The sequence below is a fragment of the Macaca nemestrina genome, chromosome 17 (genome assembly GCF_043159975.1).
Source record: "Macaca nemestrina isolate mMacNem1 chromosome 17, mMacNem.hap1, whole genome shotgun sequence".
NCBI classification, from domain to species: domain Eukaryota; kingdom Metazoa; phylum Chordata; class Mammalia; order Primates; family Cercopithecidae; genus Macaca; species Macaca nemestrina.
Window position 1 is genome coordinate 34,991,592 of NC_092141.1, and position 24,090 is coordinate 35,015,681.

At 52.9% G+C, this 24,090-nt stretch overlaps 2 protein-coding genes across 16 annotated transcripts in view; one reads left to right on the forward strand and one right to left on the reverse strand.

Moving 5' to 3' along the window:
- Positions 1-39: 39 nt before the first annotated feature.
- LOC105476400 (TNF receptor associated factor 4) lies at positions 40-6,960 on the forward strand. Of its 3 annotated transcripts, none has more exons than XM_011732307.3 (7): positions 40-285; positions 3,217-3,268; positions 3,843-3,947; positions 4,019-4,180; positions 4,265-4,426; positions 4,513-4,668; positions 4,955-6,960. In XM_011732307.3, the coding sequence occupies exons 1-7, from the start codon at positions 143-145 to the stop codon at positions 5,585-5,587; spliced, it is 1,413 nt and encodes a 470-aa protein (XP_011730609.1). In that variant the 5' UTR covers positions 40-142; the 3' UTR covers positions 5,588-6,960. The 3 variants fall into 3 exon arrangements, with proteins under 3 accessions (XP_011730609.1, XP_011730621.1, XP_070938682.1); XM_011732319.3 differs by having other exon boundaries at positions 46-285; positions 4,561-4,668; XM_071082581.1 differs by lacking the exon at positions 40-285 and adding an exon at positions 1,473-1,779.
- A 5,472-nt stretch (positions 6,961-12,432) lies between these two features.
- Positions 12,433-24,090, reverse strand: part of LOC105476408 (family with sequence similarity 222 member B) — a 108,568-nt gene continuing 96,910 nt past the window's right edge. For 8 of the 13 annotated variants that reach the window (XM_011732378.2, XM_011732355.2, XM_011732346.2 and 5 more), the window contains one exon: positions 12,433-16,361. In XM_011732378.2, the coding sequence (XP_011730680.1) occupies positions 14,755-16,361 (1,607 nt within the window). In that variant the 3' untranslated portion in view covers positions 12,433-14,754. Of the gene's footprint in view, positions 16,362-18,442; positions 18,665-24,090 lie in introns of those variants that run through there. The other 5 variants (XM_011732402.2, XM_011732393.2, XM_071082580.1 and 2 more) reach the window with 2 other exon arrangements.

Here is a 24,090-nt window from a genome sequence, read left to right on the forward strand (position 1 = left end):
GGCGGGCGGGCTTCACAGCCGAGCCCTGGCAGCGACCGCCAGTCGGCGCCGCCCGGAGCCGGGAGCGCGGCTCCAGCGAGGCGCGGGCTGTGGGGCCGCCGCGTGCCTGGCCCCGCTCGCCCGTGCCGGCCGCTCGCCCGCCATGCCTGGTTTCGACTACAAGTTCCTGGAGAAGCCCAAGCGACGGCTGCTGTGCCCACTGTGCGGGAAGCCCATGCGCGAGCCTGTGCAGGTTTCCACCTGCGGCCACCGTTTCTGCGACACCTGCCTGCAGGAGTTCCTCAGGTGCGGGCCGGGGAGCAGGGGCCAGCGGGGGCGGGGCGGGGGGCGCCGCCTGGGGAGGGGCTCGGGCCCGGGGCACGCCGGGCCTTTGTCTGCGCTGCGACCCTGTGACCTCAGGGGCGCCCCGTGACGTCACGGGGAGGGGTGACGTCACGCCCCGAGGGAGGCTTCCCGCAGGAATCCGAGGGGTCCGGGCGGGTCCCACCTGCCTGGCCTGGGGCGGAAGACCTCGGCGCCTTCCCGCGGGGTGGGAAGGGGAAGAGGCCCTTCCCCCTCACTTGAGATCCGGCGCGGCCTCAGCCTTGAACTTTGAATCCTGGGGGAAGAGGACAAAACCCGCTCCCGCGCAGCACTTTGAGTCTCCGGAGATTTCACCCATCTAACCTCTTGTGATTCTTCGAACGTTCAGGGAACGGTAGCTATTGTTCTCCCATTTCACAGATGATGAGACGAGATTCAAAGAAAGACTGCGACTTGCCCAGGGTCACACAGTTACTTAAAGGCTTAACTAGGATTTAACCCCGGGCTGCTTATGATCACACAATGGAGGAAGGACTGAATCTTCCCCCGAAGGACCCTCTAGGCAGCTCCCCTCTCTCTCCCGGGGGCTGGAGCAAGGCGGGTGGTCCATAACTCGTAAAGAAGGGGGACGCACTTGTATCGTTACTGCACTCCCACTGTCCCCTCAGGACGCAGGTTAGCCGTTGGCTCTTGGGAATCCGTCAAGTTTCTGGGCGCCCTGTGGTGTCTTGAATCTCCTGCCCACGCAGGGAACCACTCAGGCCCGGGTGTGGGAGGCAGGGTGAAGGAGCCCCGACTCTTCGGAGGTCATGGCCCCAGAGCGCAGGGGAAGGCCGGGTCGGCCACTGCCTGGCTGTTTGCTGGGCCGAGGGGATCGAGGGCCCGGCAGGGAGAGTACCTCTGGGGCGCGTGCCCCCGGTGCTCCCTCCGTCCGTGCCTCCCTCCCTCGCTCGGTCCTCCGTAGCTCCTACTGGCGGAAGTCTCAGCAGGCCCTTTGTTTTCTGTTCCCCACAGCCTGGGCCGGCTCCTGGCCTCACATATGCTCCCGCACAAGCTGCAGGACTGCCCCCTCCCCCCCGGCAGTGTACACATTTACTCTCTTACAGACACAGCCCCATTGTCTCCGCCACTGCTCTTCCCCGGCCCTCTGGGTTCCAGATGAGGCCAGCTGAGCCCTCCCAGCCCTCCACAGCAGACCCACCCTGACTGCCGCGGGGAAGGAGCGGGGGGAGGGGCCTGTCAGGCCCGATTCCTTCCACCACCTTCTTGGCCCCCCTCTGCCCCTGCCCCTCACGGAAATCCCCTCTTCCTCTCCCACTCCCACACCCCCTCCCCCCATCCTGTCTTCTTCCCGGAGCCTGGGCCTCCACTGCACAGCCTGAAGCAGCCTCTGCCCTGCCTCTCTCCCATCCCCCAGCGCCTGAGCTGTGCTACTGAGGCTTCTGAAGAGGAGAGAGGTGCTCCTCACCCGCCACGGTACAAGCACAAGTGAGGGTGTCCACAGCCCTGGCTGGGCCCCAAGCTGCAGGCTAAGCTTCTGTCTGAAGCCTAGGGACTTGCCTCCATCCCCTCCCTTTCTCCTAAACCACTAAGTCAGCACATTCCTGAAGCAGCCAAGTGGACCCCCTCCCCCTGGACCCACCCCTCTTTCCCCACTCCTGCCTGAGCTGTTAGGTTGGTCCAGGAAGGCTGGTTGCCCTGTGGGCAGACACACCCCTTCAGTGCCTGCTCTTGTATTGTCCTTGGCATTGAAGTATGGCCATTGGTAGTGAGGTCAAGGGGAGGAGGTGGGTGCTAGAAATCCTTGGGGCAGTTGGGGCATGGACTGCCCAGGTCCTGGAGAGTGCCTCTAGAACTGGGCTCTTATGTGGGCTGTGGTTCTGCCTTGCTCCCTGCCTGCCTTCCACCTACCTGACTCAGACCTGCCAGGAATGCCCTGCCCCAGGGCCCTGAGTCCTGCTGGGTGAGCCCTAGCTCTCCCTGAGCCATGCCAGGCATGTGTGACTGGCCCTGGCTGGGGTCAGCAAGGGCGTGTCGACAGAAGCATGCCAACAGGCTCCTTGGGTGCTGACAGCCAGGTGGGGTTTGGTGCAGGACAAGGCAGGCAGCTAGCAGGAGGGGATGGTCACGAGGCTTCAGAAGCCCACTGAGCAGTGCCCAGAGTCATAGCTTTGCTTGCTGGACATTTTCCCTTGCCCCAGCTTCTCTTCCTCGTGTGTGTGGTGTAGGAGAGCCTGTCTGAGCTGTGGAGTCAGACACACATAGCCAGGTACTGCTTCACCTGTAAGTCTATTTGTTTCATCTGTAAAATGGGGGCGTTTCACCCCTTCTCAGAGGCAGGTGGCAAGGGCCGGGTGGGAGTGTAAACAGGTGCCAGGGAGCATGCCTTTCCTCCCCTTTTCTGTGGGAGACACACCCTCAAAGGAGCAGAGCAGGCAGGGTAAGGTGGCCCTAAGCTGACCTTTGCCCTGGTTCTTGGCAGAGGACCTTCCTGGGGACTGGGCAGCCCTGGCACTTAATCTCAGCCCATCCCTGTTCCCCCTCCCAATCAGCTTTCAACCCAGCCAGTGAAAACTAACCTAGGGGGAGGGGTAACTGTGCAGCATGTTCCTTCCCCAGTCCAGCTGCCATCCTGGGGGAGGGGGTGCCAGCTGCCACCTGTTGGCCAAGTCCTTACTGAGGCAGCTGTCTGTGGCTCCTCTAGGCCCAGATCCCCCTTCCCAGGACAGGGGCTGGGGTCTTCTGGGATCCTGGGGAAGTAGACCCCTCAGGCCTCTGCTTGCCCTTTAGTCTCACCTGGGCTGGTTGGGAACCGGTCTGGTGAGGAAGGGAGGCTGCCTTGGTGGAGGGGGTGGGGCCAGGCCTCCCTTTCCTCTAATGAGAAGCCTTGACCCTGCCCCTCCCCCATTTCAGTGAAGGCGTCTTCAAGTGCCCTGAGGACCAGCTTCCTCTGGACTATGCCAAGGTGAGTCCACACTGCCAGGAAGAAGTCCAAGCACAGTCTGTTGCCCTTGGAGGCCAGAGCTGCTGGCAGCCAGTGGGCTCAGGGCCAGTGTCAACCAAAAGCCTTGGGATGGTGCGCCCCCACAAAGGTAGCCTGTTCCCTCCCACCAGGCCAGTTTGCAAACGAGGCCCGTGTTTGCCCTGGAGGACAGGCACAATGCCCAGCCTGTAGGGGTGCACAGAGCTGCTCTGTGCCCGCAAGAAGTGCTCCCTCCCCTTCCGGTGGCGAGCCAGACCTGTGGCTGAGGGCCAGTATCCCGCCACCAGGGAGAAGGAAGCAGAGCCCCAGGGACAGCCTGGGATTGAGCAGGCTGATTGGCTGCCCCTTCAAAGGCGTCCTGTGCAGGCATGTTAGGACCCAGCATCAGAGCAGACGCTGCCTGCTGTACCCTTCATTCCTGGACTCCGAGGGGCAAAGAGCCCGAAAGAGGCTATTACAGGCTCCAAGGTAGAGCCAGCCCAGTTGGGGCTGGAGGTGGGAACTGGGCACTGCAGTCAGCTCTGATCCTGGCCGGTTCCCCTATCCTCACCCCCAGATCTACCCAGACCCCGAGCTGGAAGTACAAGTATTGGGCCTGCCTATCCGCTGCATCCACAGTGAGGAGGGCTGCCGCTGGAATGGGCTACTACGCCATCTGCAGGTGAGGCTCTGATGTGAGGGGCTGGCACCACCTCGCCCTTGGCAGGCACTCATTGCAGCCCTTCCCACCAGGGCCACCTGAATACCTGCAGCTTCAACGTCGTTCCCTGCCCTAATCGCTGCCCTATGAAACTGAGCCGCCGTGATCTACCTGCACACTTGCAGCATGACTGCCCTAAGCGGCGCCTCAAGTGCGAGTTTTGTGGCTGTGACTTCAGTGGGGAGGCCTATGAGGTGGGTGGGGTCTGGCTGAATGTGGAGGAGGGGTACCTGATGGCCTAGGCATCCCTTAACTCAGCACCTCTGACATTTCCACAGAGCCATGAGGGTATGTGCCCCCAAGAGAGTGTCTACTGTGAGAATAAGTGTGGTGCCCGCATGATGCGGCGGCTGCTGGCCCAGCATGCCACCTCTGAGTGCCCCAAGCGCACTCAGCCCTGCACCTACTGCACCAAGGAGTTCGTCTTTGACACCATCCAGGTGAGGCCCTTCCTGAGCTGTGGTTGCAGGGCAGGTGACAGGGAGTCAGGATATTGACTCCTGCCTCTCTGCCTCTGTGGCCCCAGAGCCACCAGTACCAGTGCCCAAGGCTGCCTGTTCCCTGCCCCAACCAGTGTGGTGTGGGCACTGTGGCCCGGGAGGACCTGCCAGGCCATCTGAAGGACAGCTGTAGCACTGCCCTGGTGCTCTGCCCATTCAAAGACTCCGGCTGCAAGCACAGGGTGAGACGCCCCTTCTCCTGTCAGCCCCCTTTTGCTCTTGAAGCCCTAGACAGAGGCTCAGCTTCCTGATGCCACTTAGGCCTTGGTGGTCCCTGCTGTGCTGCTCTGAAACCCTCAGTCCTTCCCTCTGCTGGCCAGCTCCAGCCTCTTCCTAACACCCTCTGTCTTCCTCACATAGAGCTGGGTGCCTGCTACCCTGTACCCACTCTCCTCTCCTCTCTTCTCTGGACCTTCCCCTACTGATAACTCTCCTCCCTTCCCCTATGGCCTGGGGCTTTGTTAACAGTGCCCTAAGCTGGCAATGGCACGGCATGTGGAGGAGAGTGTGAAGCCACATCTGGCCATGATGTGTGCCCTGGTAAGCCGGCAACGGCAGGAGCTGCAGGAGCTTCGGCGAGAGCTGGAGGAGCTATCAGTGGGCAGTGATGGCGTGCTCATCTGGAAGATTGGCAGCTATGGACGGCGGCTACAGGAGGCCAAGGCCAAGCCCAACCTTGAGTGCTTCAGCCCTGCCTTCTACACACATAAGTATGGTTACAAGCTGCAGGTGTCTGCATTCCTCAATGGCAATGGCAGTGGCGAGGGCACACACCTCTCACTGTACATTCGTGTGCTGCCTGGTGCCTTTGACAATCTCCTTGAGTGGCCCTTTGCCCGCCGTGTCACCTTCTCCCTGCTGGATCAGAGCGACCCTGGGCTGGCTAAACCACAGCACGTCACTGAGACCTTCCACCCCGACCCAAACTGGAAGAATTTCCAGAAGCCGGGCACGTGGCGGGGCTCCCTGGATGAGAGTTCTCTGGGCTTTGGTTATCCCAAGTTCATCTCTCACCAGGACATTCGAAAGCGAAACTATGTGCGGGATGATGCAGTCTTCATCCGTGCTGCTGTTGAACTGCCCCGGAAGATCCTCAGCTGAGTGCAGGCAGGGTTTGAGGGGAAAGGACGATGGGGCATGACCTCAGTCAGGCACTGGCTGAACTTGGAGAGGGGGCCGGACCCCCGTCAGCTGCTTCTGCTGCCTAGGTTCTGTTACCCCATTCTGCCTCCCCCAACCACCACCCTCAGGTGCCTCCAATTGGTGCTTCAGCCCTGGCCCCTGTGGGGAACAGGTCTTGGGGTCATCAAGGGCTGGAAACAAGTGACCCTAGGGCCTGTCTCCCTTCTTGGGTAGGGCAGACTTGCCTTGGTGCCGGTAACACAATACCCGGACTGAGGTGCCTGCTCAGGTGCTATGTCCCAAGAGCCATAGGGGGGTGGGAGTTGGGGATGGAGAAAGGGTAGTACAAAGAGTCTGTCTTGAGATCTGATTTTTTTCCCCTTTCCCTAGCTGTGCCCCCTCTGGTTATTTATTTCCTTAGTGCCAGGAGGGCACAGCAGGGGAGCCCTGCTTTTTAATAAACCTGGAATTGTATTTATTAATTTGCTTCCAGCCTGACTTACCTGGGTTGGTTAGGGCCCTAGGAGGCTCAACCAAACTGAAGGCAAAGAAAGGACCAGTCAGAGAAGGGCCGCTGCCTGGGTCTGGCCCCAAGATCCAGCTGCCCTGCTAGCTCGCCCTCCGATGGACGCCAGGGAAACTGCATCGGGCTTTGTGTGGAAGACGGTCCCTGCCGCTGCCCTCTGGCGATGAAATGGGGGGAGGTGTATGGCCTGTATGTTTCATAAGGCTGGAGTCCCTGGTCAGCCAGACCAGACTAGTGCCTCTGCCCTAGGCAGGTCTTTCTTGGTCTAATGATAATAGGTACTGACACTGCTGAGCACTTTACGTGCATTATTATTTTACTGAAAAGAACTGTCAAGTGAAATACTTTTTATCACAATAACTGGCTTTGTGGGCTCTAGAGAAGAGTTCATGAGGCAATGCATGTTCTTGTCCCAGAGTAAGGGCTTAGTGAATGCTTTTTAACTCCGAACCCCAGCCGCATCCAGTGGACTGGATGTTGAGCACAAGGGGCCTTCAAGATGTTTAAGGCACTTGGATTTTCTTCTGTCTCTCATCGGCCTTTCTTATGGGCCTCTGTGGGTGCGTGTGATTATCTACGTTTCAGCGATGAAACACAGAGGAGTGACTGATAAATGATTCTTCTGCGGGTTCGGGCAGGGCCTGGATTCTGTTTTAACTCCAGTAGTCCCTAGAAGTTGTAGCTTCCTCTAATTTTGGCAATAGGTGTGGGTCGTTGTGCTTGCTTTTGGCAAGTTTCTGAGCGACGTAGGTCCTCCATTACCCTCACTGGTGAAAGCCAGCTCACCTCCCAGATTTACTGTAAAGATTAAATGAACTGGTCAGTACACAGTGCTTTACTGTCTTGCCTAACCCTGAGAAGAGGCTGTTATGTACAAGAATCATTAGTAAGGGAAGGTTCAAGGGCTGTAGTTATTTCTCTTCCCACGTAGAGACCGAGGGGTTTTTTTTTTGAAAAAAACAAAAAACCTCAGTCTCTGCTGCATATGACTAGCTACGCGGGAGGCTGAGGTGAGAGGATGGCTTGAGCCCAGGAGGCAGAGGTTAAAGTGAGCTGAGATTGCGCTACTGCACTCCAGCCTGTTGGCAGAGCCAGACCCTGTCTCCAAAAAAAAAAAAGGCCTTGGGCTGGGCACAGTGGCTCACTCACACCTGTAATCCCAGCATTTTGGGAGGCCGAGGTGGGCGGATCATGAGGTCAGGAGATTGAGACCATCCTGGCTAACATGGTAAAACCTCATCTCTACTACAAATACAAAAAAAAATTAGCTGGGTGTGGTGGCATGCACCTGTAGTCCCAGCTACTCGGGAGGCTGAGGCAGGAGAATCGCTTGAACCTGGGAGGGGGAGGTTGCAGTGAGCCGAGATGGCTCCATTGCACTCCAGCCTGGTAAGAGAGGGAGACTCCGTCTCAAACAAACAAACAAAAAAGCCTTTATTGGGTGACAGGACTAAGCCTCGGTGAGCCAGGCTGGGGAGCTCATCATCTAGCCCAATCTTTTCAAAAACGTCAAATTGACCTATGTAGGGAGAAGTGGGGCCCTGGCTGAGAAACTAGAGCTGGGCCTCTTCACCAGATAAACCTCTTGGTATGGTGATGCCTGGAGACTGGTAGAGGCAGCCACGGGCTCCAGCAGCATAAATGCTTTCAGGCAACAGGCTGAAACACCCTTCCAGAATCCCAGCTACACACCTGACCGGGCACAGTGGCTGACGCCTATAATCCCAGCACTTTGGGAGCCCGAGTTGGAGATCAGCCTGGGGAACAAAGGGGAGATGCCCCATATCTACAAAAAAAATACAAGGACCCGGGCACGGTGGCTCATGCCTGTAATCCCAACACTTTGGGAGGCTGAGGCGAGCGGATCACCTGAGGTCAGGAGTTTGACACCAGCCTGGCCAACGTGGTAAAACACAGTCTCTACTAAAAATGCAGAAAACTTAGCTGGGCTTGGTGGCGGGTACCTGTAATCACACCTATTTGGGAGGGTGAGACTGGAGAATCGCTTGAACCTGGTAGGTGGAGGTTGCAGTGAGCTGAGATCACGCCACCGCACTCCAGCCTGGGCAACAAAGTGAAACTCCATCTCAAAAAAAAAAAAAAAGCTGGGCATGGAGGCACACACCTGTAGTCCCAGCTACTTGGGAGGCCGAGGCAGAAATCACTTGAACCTGGGAAGTGGAGGTTGCAGTGAGCTGAGATTGCACCACTGAACTCCAGCCTGGGCAACATGGTGAGACTCCGTCTCAAAATAAAATAAATAAGCTGGGCACTTGTGTCAAACTTGGGCTCCTCTGCTGCCCAGGACACTGCCACTGCATGATTCCGGGGGTAACATTCACATAGTCTAGATGGTGCCTCCTAGAGTTGTGTGCAAACAATGGGGGCTGTTAACCCCATACTCTGCAAGCCTCGCACACCTGGCCCTCATTCAGTGCTAGTCATAACTTGCAGATTTCAGGCCATGTTCTGCAATGAAAGTGTGAGCCGCACTCCCCAAGGATCTACCTCAGCCCAGGAATCATTCACTCTGGAGGAAGCACTGTACTTTACTGTCTAGCTCTATGCTTTTAGGCCGACTGCAGATCTTATCTGACACAGGCAGAAGACAGCTTTCTTTCACAGAGGTGGCATGAGGCATAAAGGAGTCAAAACACTTTCACAAAAGAGCACCCTGGGCCGGGCACAGTGGCTCACGCCTGTAATCACAGCACTTTGGGAGGCTGAGGTGGGTGGATCACAAGGTCAGGAGTTCGAGACCAGCCTGACCAACATGGCGAAACCCCATCTCCACTAAAAATACAAAAATTACCGCCTGGGCACAGTGGCTCACGCCTGTAATCCCAGCACTTTGGGAGGCTGAGATAGGTGGATCACGAGGTCAGAAGATCAAGACCATCCTGGCTAACACGGTGAAATCCCATCTCTACTAAAAATACACACACACACACAAAAAGGCTGGGCCCGGTGGCTCACGCCTGTAATCCCAGCACTTTGGGAGGCTGAGGCAGGCGGATTACAAGGTCAGGAGATCGAGACCATCCTCGTTAACACAGTGAAATCCGTGTCTACTAAAAAATACAAAAAATTAGCCGGGCGTAGTGGTGAGCGCCTATAGTCCCAGCTACTCGGGATACTGAGGCAGGAGAATGGTGTGAACCCAGGAGGCGGAGGTTACAGTGAGCCGAGATTTTGCCACTGCACTCCAGCCTGGGTGACAGAGCAAGACTCCATCTCAAAAAAAAAAAAAAAAAATTAGCCGGGCGTGGTGGCGGGCGTCTGTAGTCCCACCTATTCAGGAGGGTGAGGCAGAATGGCGTGAACCCGGGAGGCAGAGCTTGCAGTGAGCTGAGACCGTGCCACTGCACTCCAGCCTGGGCAACAGAGCGAGACTCTGTCTCCCCCCACAAAAAAAAAAAAAAAAAAAAAAAAAAGACCTGGGTGTGATGGCACACATCTGTAGTCCCAGCTTCTCAGGGGGCTGAGGCAGGAGAATCACTTGAACTCAGGAGGTGGAGGTTGCAGTGAGCCAAGATCGTGCCACTGCCAGCCTGAGCGACAGAGCGAGAGATTGTCTCAAGAAAAAAAAAAAGCACCCCCATCCTGGCTAACACGGTGAAACCCCATCTCTACTAAAAAAAAAAGTTAGCCGGGCATGGTGGCGGGCGTCTGTAGTCCCAGCTACCCGGGAGGCTGAGGCAGGAGAATGGCGTGAACCCGGGAGGTGGAGCCTGCAGTGAGCCGAGATCACACCACTGCACTCCAGCCTGGGCAACCGAGCAAGACTCCATCTCAAAACAAACAAACAAACAAAGAAAAACTACCCTGCAGAAAAGGGTGTGAGCAAGATGGCTGGGTGCTTTAGCTCCGTAAGCATTCAGGAAGCCACCTGTGGACTCTTGCCACCAAGGGTCTGATTCTACCCTCCCTGAATCCCGCATCTTGTGCAATAAATTTATTTTATTTTAATTATTTTTTTGAGACAGAGTCTCACCCTTTTTGCCCAGACTGGAGTGCAGTGGCGCGATCTCAGCTCACTGTAACCTCTGCCTCCCGGGTTCACAAGCAATTCTCCTGCCTCAGCCTCCCGAGTAGCTGGGATTAGCCCCCGCCACCACACCTGGCTAATTTCTGTATTTTTAGTAGACACGGATTTTACCATGTTGGCCAGGCTGGTCTCGAACTCCTGACCTAAGGTGATCTGGGTGGCCTCGGCCTCCCAAAGTGCTGTGATTACAGAGATGAGCCACCACGCCAAGCCTCAATTTTCTTTTTTTTTTTTTTTTTTTTTTTTTGATGGAGTTTTTGCTCTTGTCATCCAGACTGGAGTGCAGTGGTGCGATCTTAGCTCACTGCAACCTCCGCCTCCCGGGTTCAAGTGATTCTCCTGCCTCAGCCTCCTGAGTAGCTGGGACTACAGGCACCCCCGCCACACCTGGCTTATTTTTGTATTTTTAGTAGAGACAGGGTTTCACCATGTTGGTCAGGCTGGTCTTGAACTCCTGACCTTAGGTGATCTGGCTGGCCTCAGCCTCCCAAAGTGCTGGGATTACAGAAGTGAGCCACTGCGCCAAACCTCAATTTTCGTTTTTCTTTTTTGATGGAGTTTTTGCTTGTGTCGTCCAGGCTGGAGTGCAGTGGCACGATCTTGGCTTACTGCAACCTCCACCTCCCAGGTTCAAGTGATTCTCCTGCCTCAGCCTCCTGAGTAGCTGGGACTACAGGCACCCGGCGCCACACCTGGCTAATTCTTGTATTTTTAGTAGAGACGGGGTTTCACCATGTTGGCCAGGATGGTAGAGCTGGGGGTCACTCCTGTCACCCAGATAGTGGCATTGCAGCCTTAAACTCCCAGGCTTGAGGAATCCTCCCACTTCAGCCTCCTAAATAGCTGGGACTACAGGTATGTACCATCACACCCAACTTTTTACAATTTTTTGAAGAGACAGGGTTTCACCCCTGGGCACAAGCAATCCACTTCAGCCACCCAAAGAGCTAGGATTACAGGCATGAGCCACCGCACCCAGCCAGAATCAGTTTTTCCCTCCATTACATCTTAGCTCAAACCCAAGCTCAGCAGAAGAGAAGGGTAACTGCATTCACTTTTTTTTTTTTTTTTTTTAATTTTTCTGAGACGGAGTCTCACTCTGTCACCCAGGCTGGAGTGCAGTGGCATAATCTCGGCTCACTGCCACCTCTGCCTCCTGGGTTCAAGCAATTCTCCTGTCTCACCTTCCTGAGTAGCTGGAATTACAGGCGCGTGCCACCATGTCCAGCTAATTTTTGTATTGTTAGAGACTGGGTTTTGCCATGTTGGTCAGGCTGGTCTTGAACTCTTGACCTCAGATGATCCACCTGCTTTGGTCTCCCAAAGTGCTGGGATTACAGGCATGAGCCACTGCACCCGGCCACAATCACTTTTTTTTTTTTTTTTTTCCCCTCTGCAGACAAAAAAAAAAAGTTATCCAAAATTCAACGTAAGAAAACTGGAATCACCAAGAGGAGCCAGTTATGTTGCAGATAACAGTGCCTGTCACCTTCACCTCTGTCAGAGGCCCTCAGAATTTTCAGTGTTGGAAATGGGAGAAGGAGGTTTGAAGTTTTAGGTTGGGTTATTAACAGACCAGATCCCCATTTCTTGGCCAGGCACGTTGGCTCACGCCTGTAATCCCAGCACTTTGGGAGGCCGAGGCAGGTGAATCACTTGAGGTCAGGAGTTCGAGATCAGCCTGGCCAACATGGTGAAACCCCATCTCTACTAAAAATACAAAAAATTAGCCGAGCGCCTATAATCCCAGCTACTCAGGAGGCTGAGACAGAAGAATCGCTTGAACCTGGGAAGCAGAGGTTGCAGCAAGCCAGGATCGTGCCATTGGACTCCAGCCTGGGCGACAGAGTGAGACTTTGCCTCAAGCAAAACAAAACCACCAGATCCCCATTTCTCAATGACTTGGACGGCCCTTGGAGTGCAAATGGCAGGACCTTTTGGGCCTCCAGTGAGGGACAGCAAACCACACTTATCCATCAAACTTCACAGTAAGCCCATAGCATTCCTGCCTGGGGAGAGGGCCTGTCAGCCGGGTACCCTGTGTCCAGGGTTTCATTGAAGAACTGTCTACAATCACCACAGCACCTGGCCTGAAACAATGGATTTGGAGATGGCTTCTGGGTGGGATGCATATTACAGGGGTCCCCCTTTTAAAAATAAGGAATTACTCCTAGCAAGCGAGGTATGTTAGAAACTGTTAAAAGAAAAAGTTACCTCAAACATTCACAGCAGCAAACGAATAGAACAAGGTCAGAAAACAAGGTTTTTTTCCTTTTACTGGTTTATAATAATCTTAAAAACCCCATCACACCCATAAACCACCACAGGTGAGGTGAGAGAGATGGAGAATGAATGCTACAGTATGTGGATAGAGTGGGGAATCCAGGTATTCCCTAGGGTAGTGTGGGATGGAGACAGGGAGTGTGGAGAGGAGGCCCTGGCTTGGACCCTTATTGCTGGCTGGGGGTTGGCTGGCAGAGGGGAGAGGGACTCAGGCTGAACTCCAATAGAGGGAACATCTCACACCAAAGGCGAGGGCAGTAGGGGGCAAGGGGATCACAGTACATTTTCCATGCAGACTAGGGGTGGGAGTGAGAGTTTCAAAGACTTGCACCCCTACACAGGAAGAGATGGGTTTGAGGTTGTTTGACTTAAAGCCCCCAAGTTGGTGTCTGGTCCAATTTCCTAAAATGGCAGCTCACCTTTCAGGGAGAGGTACTGGGGAGGAAAAAAAAATACAGCCAAGAATATCTGTTGTGGAGATCAAGCAAGGGATAGGGGGAAGACAGTGGTGCTCTTTAAATCTGACTCAGAAAAGCAGGAACTGGAAGAGGGCCCTGGGTGAGGTGGTGGCCAACACCTTGGGAGAAGGCATTAAGCCAGAAGCTGCAGGTGCTCCTGAGGGCTCAGGACAGGGAGGTACCAGTGTTCACAGACAGCAGAAAAACAACTGGGAACAATAAATTAGGACTTCATGTTGCTATCATTTGGCATAACACAATCAGGCTTTTCTTTTTTTTTTTCTTTTTCCTTTTAAATATAAGGCAACTTGCCAACACATAACTTAAAAACTGGTCTTCAGTCACATTGCTCCAGATCACGAGAGAATTTCTGGCTAACGAACAGTAGTGGATAGTGAACAAAATGCAAAACCTTAAATAAGAACCATCAGCTGACATTCGCCAGAGACAAGAGGAAAGGTGAGGGCTTATTTCATCTGTGAAAAATAAAAACGCCCATTCTGCATCTTTAACAGAAGGGTGCAAAAATTTATAACAAAACAATCTAAGCTTAAAATTACAGAAAAGTGTTTCTAGCCAACTAATTGTCGCTTGGGATGAGACGTGCTGAGCATGGAGTGGATGAAGGTATGCTCTAAGAATGGACAGAGGGCAGGAGGGGCTGTTTCCAATGTAGGCCCACCTCCAGGTGTTAGAACCATGCTCATTTGGTAAAGGAAGTATTCAAAGAGCTTAAGGCTTTGTGTTTTTTTTTTTGTTTTGTTTTTGTTTTCTTCATTAAACTGAGGGGCTGCACTAGAGGGTGAATGTACCTGTGGGGCCACTCACACACAATGCTACTCAAACCCACACTACATTCATACAGAAACTAACATTTAAAACTTACAGTGTAGAGCAATATTCTTAGCCAGTGTAGAGAACCAAATGCTTTTTTTTTTTTTTTTTTTTTTTTGGTGTTTTTAATCCCAAACTCCAATGTGATCATTCCTTACCTACCTAATTCCTCAAGTAAGGTAGGTTTTGTTTTTGTTGAAGGGGAAAGGATAGGGGCTGTGGGCAGGTGAGTTAGGGGATAGGCAACAGTAAGAAAGGGATCTTGGGTATACTTGGGTACATTGTATTTTTCTAGGTTTGGAAAGGGGAGTCTGGAACCAAGATGCCAATACAAAGACTTTTTTCCCCCATATCTCATGAAATGGTCAAATACTTCCAAGATGCCCTTGAGATCAAGTGTGGCATGGCCAAGTGCAGTGGCTGCGGGATCAATATAGACACAAAACAAAGCCTTAAGGAATGGAAAGGAACTGGAAGGACATGAAGACTGGATCAGCTTTGATTTGAGATCTTTGGGTGAATAAGGAATTAGCTTTCAGAGCACTTGGGAAATCTTGCTTCTTAGTCCTGGAGGGAGGGGAAGGGCGGTAGCAACAGGTAGAGGTCTGGCTTAGGGGCCTGAGCACCTCCACTACCTCAACTAGGGCATTCCCTCAGCCCACACCTCAGTCATCCTAAGGGAAACAGGAAGAGGTTCAAGAAAAGATGGCTGGGAGCTGGCTGGAAATGGCCAAGGTGGGGAGAATAGCTGACAGGCAGTCAGTGGAGAGAAAAGCCTGAGCTTGGGGTTAGCTTCTAACATAAAACCAAAAGTTGCTGGAGGGGAGGATGAGAGGACTCCTTCTGTCCCCAGTTAGATCCCACCAAATTCCCTTTCTTAGACATCTAAGAATGATCACACTGGAGCAGTGAAACTTTGAAACTATCCAGTTACTTAAAAGACTAAACCTAGGAGGGTGATGTATGATGTGTTGCACGTGGAGGGCAGCAGGGCTACCTATCTATACCCTGGGTGCTGAATATGAAGACTTCGACTCTCTGTGGGATCGGGGGCTCGGTTGCCAGGGGCTCGGTGGGCCTTGCTCAGCATGGCCAGGCTCTGTTCTCGGAAGCAGGCCTGTTGGAAATCCCCACTTAGGTAATCCACTGTTTGCATTAAGCTGTTCTGGCTTGCCACTGGACCGCCCCCGGTCCCTGCTCGGTAGTGGGCCCCGGGAGCTGCTGCACAGTCGAGGGGTGCACCTGTGGGCTGCCCACCGTGGAACGGCATGGCGAGGTCCTGAGACCCCGAGCTGTCGCTATTGGGAGTGGGCAGAATGTTGTTCCACAGGGGTTGGAAGTAGTGGCCATTGGGGTAGGCCAATGGGGCTGCCATGCCGTTGACTGGTGGGGATGGGGTCGGCTTTTCCAGGGGTGGCTTCAGATGGAAGGACGGCGCCAGGCAGAGTTCTTGCGGGTAGGCAGGGGCTTTGCCCACAAAGCCAGGCCCTGCCAACTCGCGTCCTGCTGCATGCTTGCCTGTCAGGCCAGGGGCTGGCGTCCCACCAGCCTCGCTGCACATCTGTTGTAGGTGGGCCAGCTGGTGCTGGTTCCAGGTGACTGGCTTGAGGTCGCTAGAGTAGCCAGTGGGGGCGCGAGAGATGCCTGTGGGCAGGTTGACAGGACCTGCAGCAGGCAACGCGGCAGTGGCCGCATGGGTGTGCTCCATGGGATTGACCACACATGAAGGCATTGGTGTGGGGACGCTGTGGGTCGACACCCGGGTGCTTGCATTGATGAGCAGACTGCGACTAATGGGGCTGGGGTTGGCAATCTGGCCCTCACACACTGAGGTAGTGCTGATGCCTGCCCTCGTCTGGCAAAACTGGTTGATCTGGTGCACGATGCTACTCAGGTCCGGGGGCTGGCTGTGCTGCAGAGTGGCCGCCATTGAAAGGGGGATAGTTGAGGTAGACACGGTCACATTCGGGGGGGCATCTGAGTCTGGCATCTTCCGGCCTCCATGCAGCAAAGGATTGTGGGGGTGCTGGAGACCCTGGTGAGCCAGGGCCTGAGGGTGGACCAAGCCCTGGGTTTGGGCCATGGGCTGAGGGTGGCCCAGGCCCTGAGGCTGCTGGAGGCTCTGAGGGTGGGACAGTGCCTGGGGTGGCGGGATACCCTGAGGGTGCTGCAGCGTCTGGGGAGGGGCATGGGCCAGGGTCTGTGCATGCTGCAGGGCCTGCTGGCGGGCCAGAGCCTGGGCCTGGGGGTGGGCTAAAGTGCTGGGTGCCACAGTAGCATACGGTGCCACTGGGGGGTTCATGATGGCCTCAGGGAGCAACCGGGCTCGGGTGCCGTCAAAGTCCTTGAGTATGCTTTTGGCTGGCACTTTGACAATGGCAAGCAGGCCTGCCTTGGTGGCAGCCTGTGTCGGGTAGGGGCTGTAGCGCTGGGCTGATGTGTCGAGGCCGTTCACAGTACGACGAACGTGTTTCCGCTGGGGAACCTTCACACTGTTGGGGAAGATTTTTATAGTCAGTGGGTTGTTTGCGACCTTCTTAGCATATGCATCCAATTCGGCTGGGGTAGGATAGTGAGCAGTTCTCATTTTCTGTGTAGTGTCCCCTAGAGAGAGAGAATGGGAAGGAGAGCAAAGAGGGAGAGGGAGCTCATCAGTGCCAAGGCAACCAGCCCTTCTAGATTCCCCTTCTGAGGGCCTGGGGTAGGGTAGGGAAGTGACTAGGTTGTCATCGGTAGCCTTCATTCTAAACCCAGCTTCAGTCTTCATATTAACAATCACTGCTAGTGTGCAGTAAGTGCTTATAGTGGGCCAGGTCTTGTGCTAGGTGACAGGCCATCTCAGTGAATCCTCACTATTGCTCTAGAAGCAGGCACTACCATCATTTCCATTTTGTAAATGAGTAAGTAGAGATCAGAACAGCAAAGCATCTTTCGAAGTCTCATATCTTGGAGAACCAGAATTTGGTCAATTCTCAGGTAACCGAGAGCTCTCGCCATACATAGAAATGCAGGGTCGCTGGACACTGTAGCTCACACTTGTAAATCCCAGCATTTTGGGAGGCCAAGGCGGGTGGATCATCTGAGTTCCGTCAGAAGTTCAAGACCAGCCTGGGCAACATGGTGAAACCCCGTCTCTACTAAAAATACAAAAATTAGCCAGGCAGGGTGGCAGGCACCTGTAATCCCAGCTACTTGGGAGGCTGAGGCAGGAGAATTGCTTGCTTGAACCCAAGAGGCGAAGGTTGCAGTAAGCCGACATTGCACCACTGCACTCCAGCCTGGGCAATAGAGCAAGACTCTGTCTCAGAAAAAGAAAAAAAAAAAAAGAGAGAGAGAGAAATGCAGGGTCTGGAACTCTACCAGCCCATGTGGCCTGGGGGTAGAAAGTTCTAAGCAAAGCTCCTTGTCAAGGCCGTGGTGGCCCTTCAGTCTAGAGGGTACCCAGAGCTATGACTCTTTAGTCTGCAGGGAACAATGAGGCATCAGCTTTCCCTTGCATCTTGGCAGCTGGGGGGCTTTGCCCACTGGGTGGGCACCCTGGAACAGTAGACAGAATGCTTCCTTTCAGGAGCAGAGGCATAAGCTGCCAACATCTCTCCCCTTCCCCATGTCACAAGTTCACTTTTATTTACAGTTCACTCTATGCCTGACTGGGTGAGGATCAAAGGCTTTATTTATTTGCTAGAGAAGGAAGATAATAATGACAGGGCAGCAGGGAGGGAATTGAGAAGAAAGGATTCAGAGCATCTTTCAGTCCTTTCAGTCCTGAGAGCCAAAAATAGTCTGTATTTGGTCCATGTCAGCTGTCACTTTCCAAAAAGAAAGAGGAAAAACCTGCCTTCCTTTGGAGACTGCGGAAATGCCCACTTGGTGTGCCTCATTAATGTTAACAGTCTCTTTGTTCCCATCTCCTGCTGCCTCCCATCAGGGGGCTCAGCGGATGTCCGGCTTCCAGTCAAAAAGGAAAAGGTTCCGAGAACAAGGGCTCTTTAAGGATGCCAAGCTCCTGCAAGGGGGCTCTGCTCCACTCTGTCTGTCTCTGAGGGAGGGTCTCCCCTGAGTATACACAAAAGGTGCCTAATAAATGCTTGCTGAATGAGTGAGTACACAAACTGCCCAAAGCAGAACTGGCTTGGCTAGAAGCCCAGGTTCAGCTAGCTGACTCTCTCTTTACTTCCTCCCCTTGCAAAAGGCAGGAGGATATGCCAACGACTAATCTGACTGAATGCCCAGCTTGTGGCCTCAGGTGGCCTTGGCCCAAAGGAGACCCCATTCAAAGTCATGTCACTGGGCATTACCTAGAACAGAGGTAGGCTAATGAGGGTATTAGAAGGAAAATGGGTACAGCTGCCTTTGTTTGGTGATAATGCTGGTTAGCAACAGCTTAGAAACTCCTGCTCTGGAAAGCAGGAAAAGAAAGCTTAAGTCAGGAAGGGCAGAGAGATTTGGGCCCATGCTCATAAGCAGATCTGAGCAAAAAGGGCCAGGCATCCCCAGCCCCCAAAACAGGTCTATGCTTTCAAATACTGGCAAAAAAGTCTGGGATCACTGGTTAAGAGAAAGTCCCTAAACTCAAGACACCAGAATTCCAATAGAAGCTGCCTTGGTCAACCACTGTACCTATCTGTCTTATTGGTCAAAATCTCATATGATACTCCTAGCACAGTGCTTTAAACCTAACCCACCTTCATGCTGGTGGGCTTCTCTCCTTGAAATCCAAGTAGAAGTCGTATAGTACCTTGATGCATAGAAGAGTCCCTTTGTTCCAAGTTAGTACCAACTCTGAGCTCAGTTTTTTTCTAGCAGAGACAAGGGGGAAGCTTGGCCTCATGCAGGAGTATGGAAGGGGCACTTATCCACATTGATTAGTTTTCTTTGTCCTGTCTCCACTGATACTGACAATGGTGAAGAGGACTGTCAAATGATTCAGAAATAAAGTGAAATGAGGGTAGGGAGGGTGGCCACAAGGCTGCAGTAGCTTTGTTAAAGAAGAACCCCAAGGATGAGTACAGTGTATTGAACAAAAAAGGGGTATCATTCTGGGAATACAGCACCATCTACCTCACATACCAGACTTAAGCCTAACCCTTAAAAATAACAGTTTTCCGCTGGGCGCGGTGGCTCAAGCCTGTAATCCCAGCACTTTGGGAGGCCAAAGTGCGTGGATCACGAGGTCAGGAGTTCAAGACCACCCTGCCCAGCATGGTGAAACCCCGTCTCTACTAAAAATACAAAAAATTAGCTGCAGATGGTGGAGCGCGCCTGTAGTCCCGGCTACTTGGGAGGCTGAGGCAGGAGAATTGCTTGAACCTGGTAGGTGGAGGTTGCAGTGAGCCAAGATTGTGCCACTGCACTCCAGCCTGGGCGACAGAGCGAGACTCCATGTCAAAAAAAAAAAAAAAGAAAGGTTTTCTCAGCTGGGCATGGTGGCTGAGATGTGTGAGCCACACCTGTAATCCCAGCACTTTGGGAGGCTGAGGTGGGTGGATCACGAGGTCAGGAGTTCAAGACCAGCCTGGCCAAGATGGAGAAACCCCATCTCTACTAAAAAAAATACAAGGCTGGGCGCGGTGGCTCAAGCCTGTAATCTCAGCACTTTGGGAGGCCGAGACAGGCGGATCACGAGGTCAGGAGATCGAGACCATCCTGGCTAACACGGTGAAACCCCGTCTCTACTAAAAAACACAAAAAACTAGCCGGGCGAGGTGGCGGGCGCCTGTAGTCCCAGCTACGCGGGAGGCTGAGGCAGGAGAATGGCGTAAACCCGGGAGGCGGAGCTTGCAGTGAGCCGAGATCGCGCCACTGCACTCCAGCCTGGGTGACAGAGCCAGACTCCGTCTCAAAAAAAAACAAAAAAACAAAAAAACAAAAAAATTAGCCAGGCATGGTGGCAGGCGCCTGTAATCCCAGCTACTCAGGAGGCTGAGGCAGAGAATTGCTTAAACCCAGGAGGCGGGAGTTGCAGTGAGCCAAGATGGCACCACTGCACTCCAACTTGGGCGAAAGAGTAAGACTCCATCTTAAAAAAAAAAAAAAAAAAAGTGGCTGGGCGCGGTGGCTCACGCCTGTAATCCCAGCACTTTGGGAGGCTGAGGCGGGCAGATCATGAGGTCAGGAGATCGAGACCATCCTGGCTAACACAGTAAAACCCTGTCTCTACAAAAAATACAAAAACAAACAAAAAAATTAGCCAGGTGTGGTGGTGGGTGTCTATAGTTCCAGCTACTTGGGAGGCTGAGGCAGGAGAATGGCCTGAATCCGGGAGGCGGAGCTTGCAGCAGGGAGCTGAGATCAAGCCACTGCACTCCAGCTTGGGCGACAGAGCAAGACTCCATCTCAAAAAAAAAAAAGTTTTCTCAACACTTATCACAGCCCCCACACAGGCACCCTGACTACTTATTTTCTTCTGTAATGTATTTCCATAACTACACAGTCAACACAGATACCACAGCTTTGTAAGCAACTTACTTAAATAGCTTGTACCAATAGTGTCATTAATAGAGACATAGACAATGTAGGGAATAGGAAATCTGTAGTTTGTAAAGGGTTAGAGAAACCTGTATTCAAGTATTAGCTTCATCATCTGCCCATACTGAGAGCCTGTCATTCCTCAATTATCAACAGGGATGAATTCTGCTCTCCTACTTCTTTTTTTTTTTTTTTGAGACGGAGTCTCGTTCTGTCACCCAGGCTGGAGTGCAGTGGCCGGATCTCAGCTCACTGCAAGCTCCGCCTCCCGGGTTCACGCCATTCTCCTGCCTCAGCCTCCCGAGTAGCTGGGACTATAGGCGCCCGCCACCTCGCCCGGCTAGTTTTTTGCATTTTTTAGTAGAGACGGGGTTTCACCATGTTAGCCAGGATGGTCTCGATCTCCTGACCTCGTGATCCGCCCGTCTCGGCCTCCCAAAGTGCTGGGATTACAGGCGTGAGCCACCGCGCCCGGCCATTGCTCTCCTACTTCACAGAATTACTAAGATCAAGAGAGTCAGTGAACATTTTCACTAAATGAGCATTTTCATTTCAATGAAAATGCTATGTGAACAGGAACTATGATGGTCAATAGTTATTATTCAAGGATAGCAGATGTGGCTGAGTATGACCACAGGCAACACAAAGGAAACTGACTAAGGAAGCCCCAACTGCAGGACACCCTGGCCTTCAGCCTGAGAGTTAAATGTAACAGAAAGCACTGCTGTCTATTCCAGGATGGACTGGAGGAAATTTTCTGCCTGAAATCCAGTCCTCCCAATGGAGACCTCTCTGTTCATCCTGCTATTTTGAAGGTCAGAGGGCATAGGTAACATAGGTAGCAGGAACCTCTATCTGTAGGCAGAGAGGCACAGGCAATGTATTTGAAACACAGATTTTGTAGTCTGAGCTGAGTATGGGCCAGTCACAGGACAGTCATGTGGCACTGGCAAGTGACAAACCCTCTATGCCTTATCCTTGTGACAAAGACAAGAGAGTCTTCCATACAGAATTTTTGAGGAATGAGTGAGAACATATGTGAAAACATTCAATATAGTGCCTGGCACATGGTAGCAGCTTGACAAATGTTAGCTATTATTTCTATGAGTTTATCCAGTCATTGGGTCAATCTGCCATTTAAAGGTCCCTCCACTAGGAGGCAGATATGCATATAAAGAAGCAGTAAAAGAAGGAAATTTTGGCATTTGTCCCCAGAGCCCCAGTGCTCTGCCATGGACGGAGGTCAAAGTTTGTTATCTAAAGATGGCTTAAAGACCAAGGACCTTTTATCATTTCAGCCATTCAAACAGTAAATATTTAGAGAGCCATTATTATATTGTGATCCTGAGAAGGAGAAATATAGAGCAGAGGCCGAGGATTAAGAAAGAAAAACTTTCCGGTGGCGCATGCCTGTAGTCCGAGCTACTCGAGAGACTGAGGCAGAAGAACTGCTTGAATCCAGGAGGTGGAGGTTGCAGTGAGCCAAGATTGTGCCACTGCACTCCAGTCTGGGCAAGAGAGGGAGACTCCATCTCAAAAAAAAAAAAAAAAAAAAAAATGCCCAGGCACGGTGGCTCACGCCTGTAATCCCAGCACTTTGGGAGGCCGAGGCGGGCGGATTACCTGAGACTGGGAGTTCAAGACCAGCCTGACCAACATGGAGAAACCCCTTCTCTACTAAAAATACAAAAGTAGCCAGGCGTGGTGGCGCATGCCTGTAATCCCAGCTACTCCAGAAGGCTGAGGCAGGAGAATCACCTGAACCCCGGAGGCAGAGGTTGCGGTGAGTCGAGATCGCACCATTGCACTCCAGCCTGCGCAACAAGAGTGAAACTCCAGCCGGGCGCTGTGGTTCATGCCTGTAATCCCAACACTTTGTTTTTGTTTTTTTGTTTTTGTTTGACACGGAGTCTCGCTCTGTCGCCCAGGCTGGAGTGCAGTGGCCAGATCTCAGCTCACTGCACGCTCCGCCTCCCGGATTTACGCCATTCTCTTGCCTCAGTCTCCTGAGTAGCTGGGACTACAGGGGCCCGCCACCTCACCTGGCTAGTTTTTTGTATTTTTTTTAGTAGAGATGGGGTTTCACCGTGTTAGCCAGGATGGTCTCGATCTCCTGACCTCGTGATCCGCCCGTCTCGGGCTCCCAAAGTGCTGGGATTACAGGCTTGAGCACTGCGCCCGGCCAATCCCAACACTTTGGGAGGCCGAGGTGGGCAGATCACGAGGTCAGGAGATCGAGGCCATCCTGGCTAACATGGTGAAACCCTGTCTCTACTAAAATCACAAAAACAAAATTAGCCGGGCGTGGTGGTGGGTGCCTGTAGTCTCACCTACTCGGGAGGCCGAGGCAGGAGAATGGAGTGAACCCAGGAGAAGCAGCTTGCAATGAGCCAAGATTGTGCCACTGCACTCTAGCCTGGGCGAAAGAGCGAGACTCCATCTCAAAAAAAAAAGGGAAAAAAGAAAAAATTTCAAAATCACTCATTTTCTGAGGCACTGGGGGAAGATGGATCAGAGAAAAACAGGCCGGGTGCGGTGGCTCAAGCCTGTAATCCCAGCACTTTGGGAGGCCGAGACGGGTGGATCACGAGGTCAGGAGATCGAGACCATCCTGGCTAACCCGGTGAAACCCCGTCTCTACTAAAAAATACAAAAATCTAGCCGGGCGAGGTGGCGGGCGCCTGTAGTACCAGCTACTCGGGAGGCTGAGGCAGGAGAATGGAGTGAACCTGGGAGGCGGAGCTTGCAGTGAGCTGAGATCTGGCCACTGCACTCCAGCCTGGGCGACAGAGCGAGACTCCGTCTCAAAAAAAAAAAAAAAAGAAAAAGAAAAACAAAACTTCCGAGTACAAAGTTTCAAAATGGTTAAGGACTCTCCAAGGAAGTGACATCATGGAATATATGATCTAGAAAAGCTATAGGAGGCCATCCTTCTGACACCAACTAACCTAACCCCAAGCCAAGATATTCTTTAATTCATCCAGCCAGCCCTCTGGCAAATCACAAATCTGGGTTAGGAAGAACATTACTGTCTCCTACACACATAGAAAAGGAAGAGGAGAACAGAAAAAGCTATAAGGGATCAACCCTGTGATTCTGAACGTATGGCAGCTGAAGCCTGGGTAAAAGCCATTTAGCCAGATGACTTACAGTGCTGGGGCAAGAAGCCACATTTCTCTTCTCCTGACCCCGGACCACCAATCCTGCCTCATGCTGACTGTATTTATGTTATAAAGCACATTAAACTATAAACACCTGTACCCATCCCACTCCACCAGACATCACACTTTGTGTTCCTAGCAACTTATAAGACCATCCTGAGGATGGACAGGAGAGAAAGGCCGAGAGCAGAATCATAAAACATTTTTTGTTTGTTTGTTTTTTGAGATGGGAATCTCCCTCTGTTGCCCAGGCTGGAGTGCAGTAGCACGATCTTGGCTCACTGCAACCTCTGCCTCCCGGTTCAGGCAATTCTTCTGCCTCAGCCTCCTGAATAGTTAGCACTACAGGCTCCCGCCGCCATGCCTGGCTAATTTTTTGTTTTTGTTTTTGTTTTTTTTTGAGACCAAGTCTCGCTGTGTCACCCAGGCTGGAGTGCAGTGGCGTGATCTCGGCTCACTGCAAGCTCCGCCTCCCGTGTTCACGCCATTCTCCTGCCTCAGCCCCCCGAGTAGCTGGGACTACAGATGCCTGCCACCACGCCCAGCTAATTTTTTGTATTTTTAGTAGAGACAGGGTTTCACCATGTTAGCCAGGATGGTCTCGATCTCCTGACCTTGTGATCCGCCTGCCTCGGCCTCCCAAAGTGCTGGGATTACAGGCATAAGCCACCACTTCCAGCCTTTTTTTAGTTTTTTTGAAATGG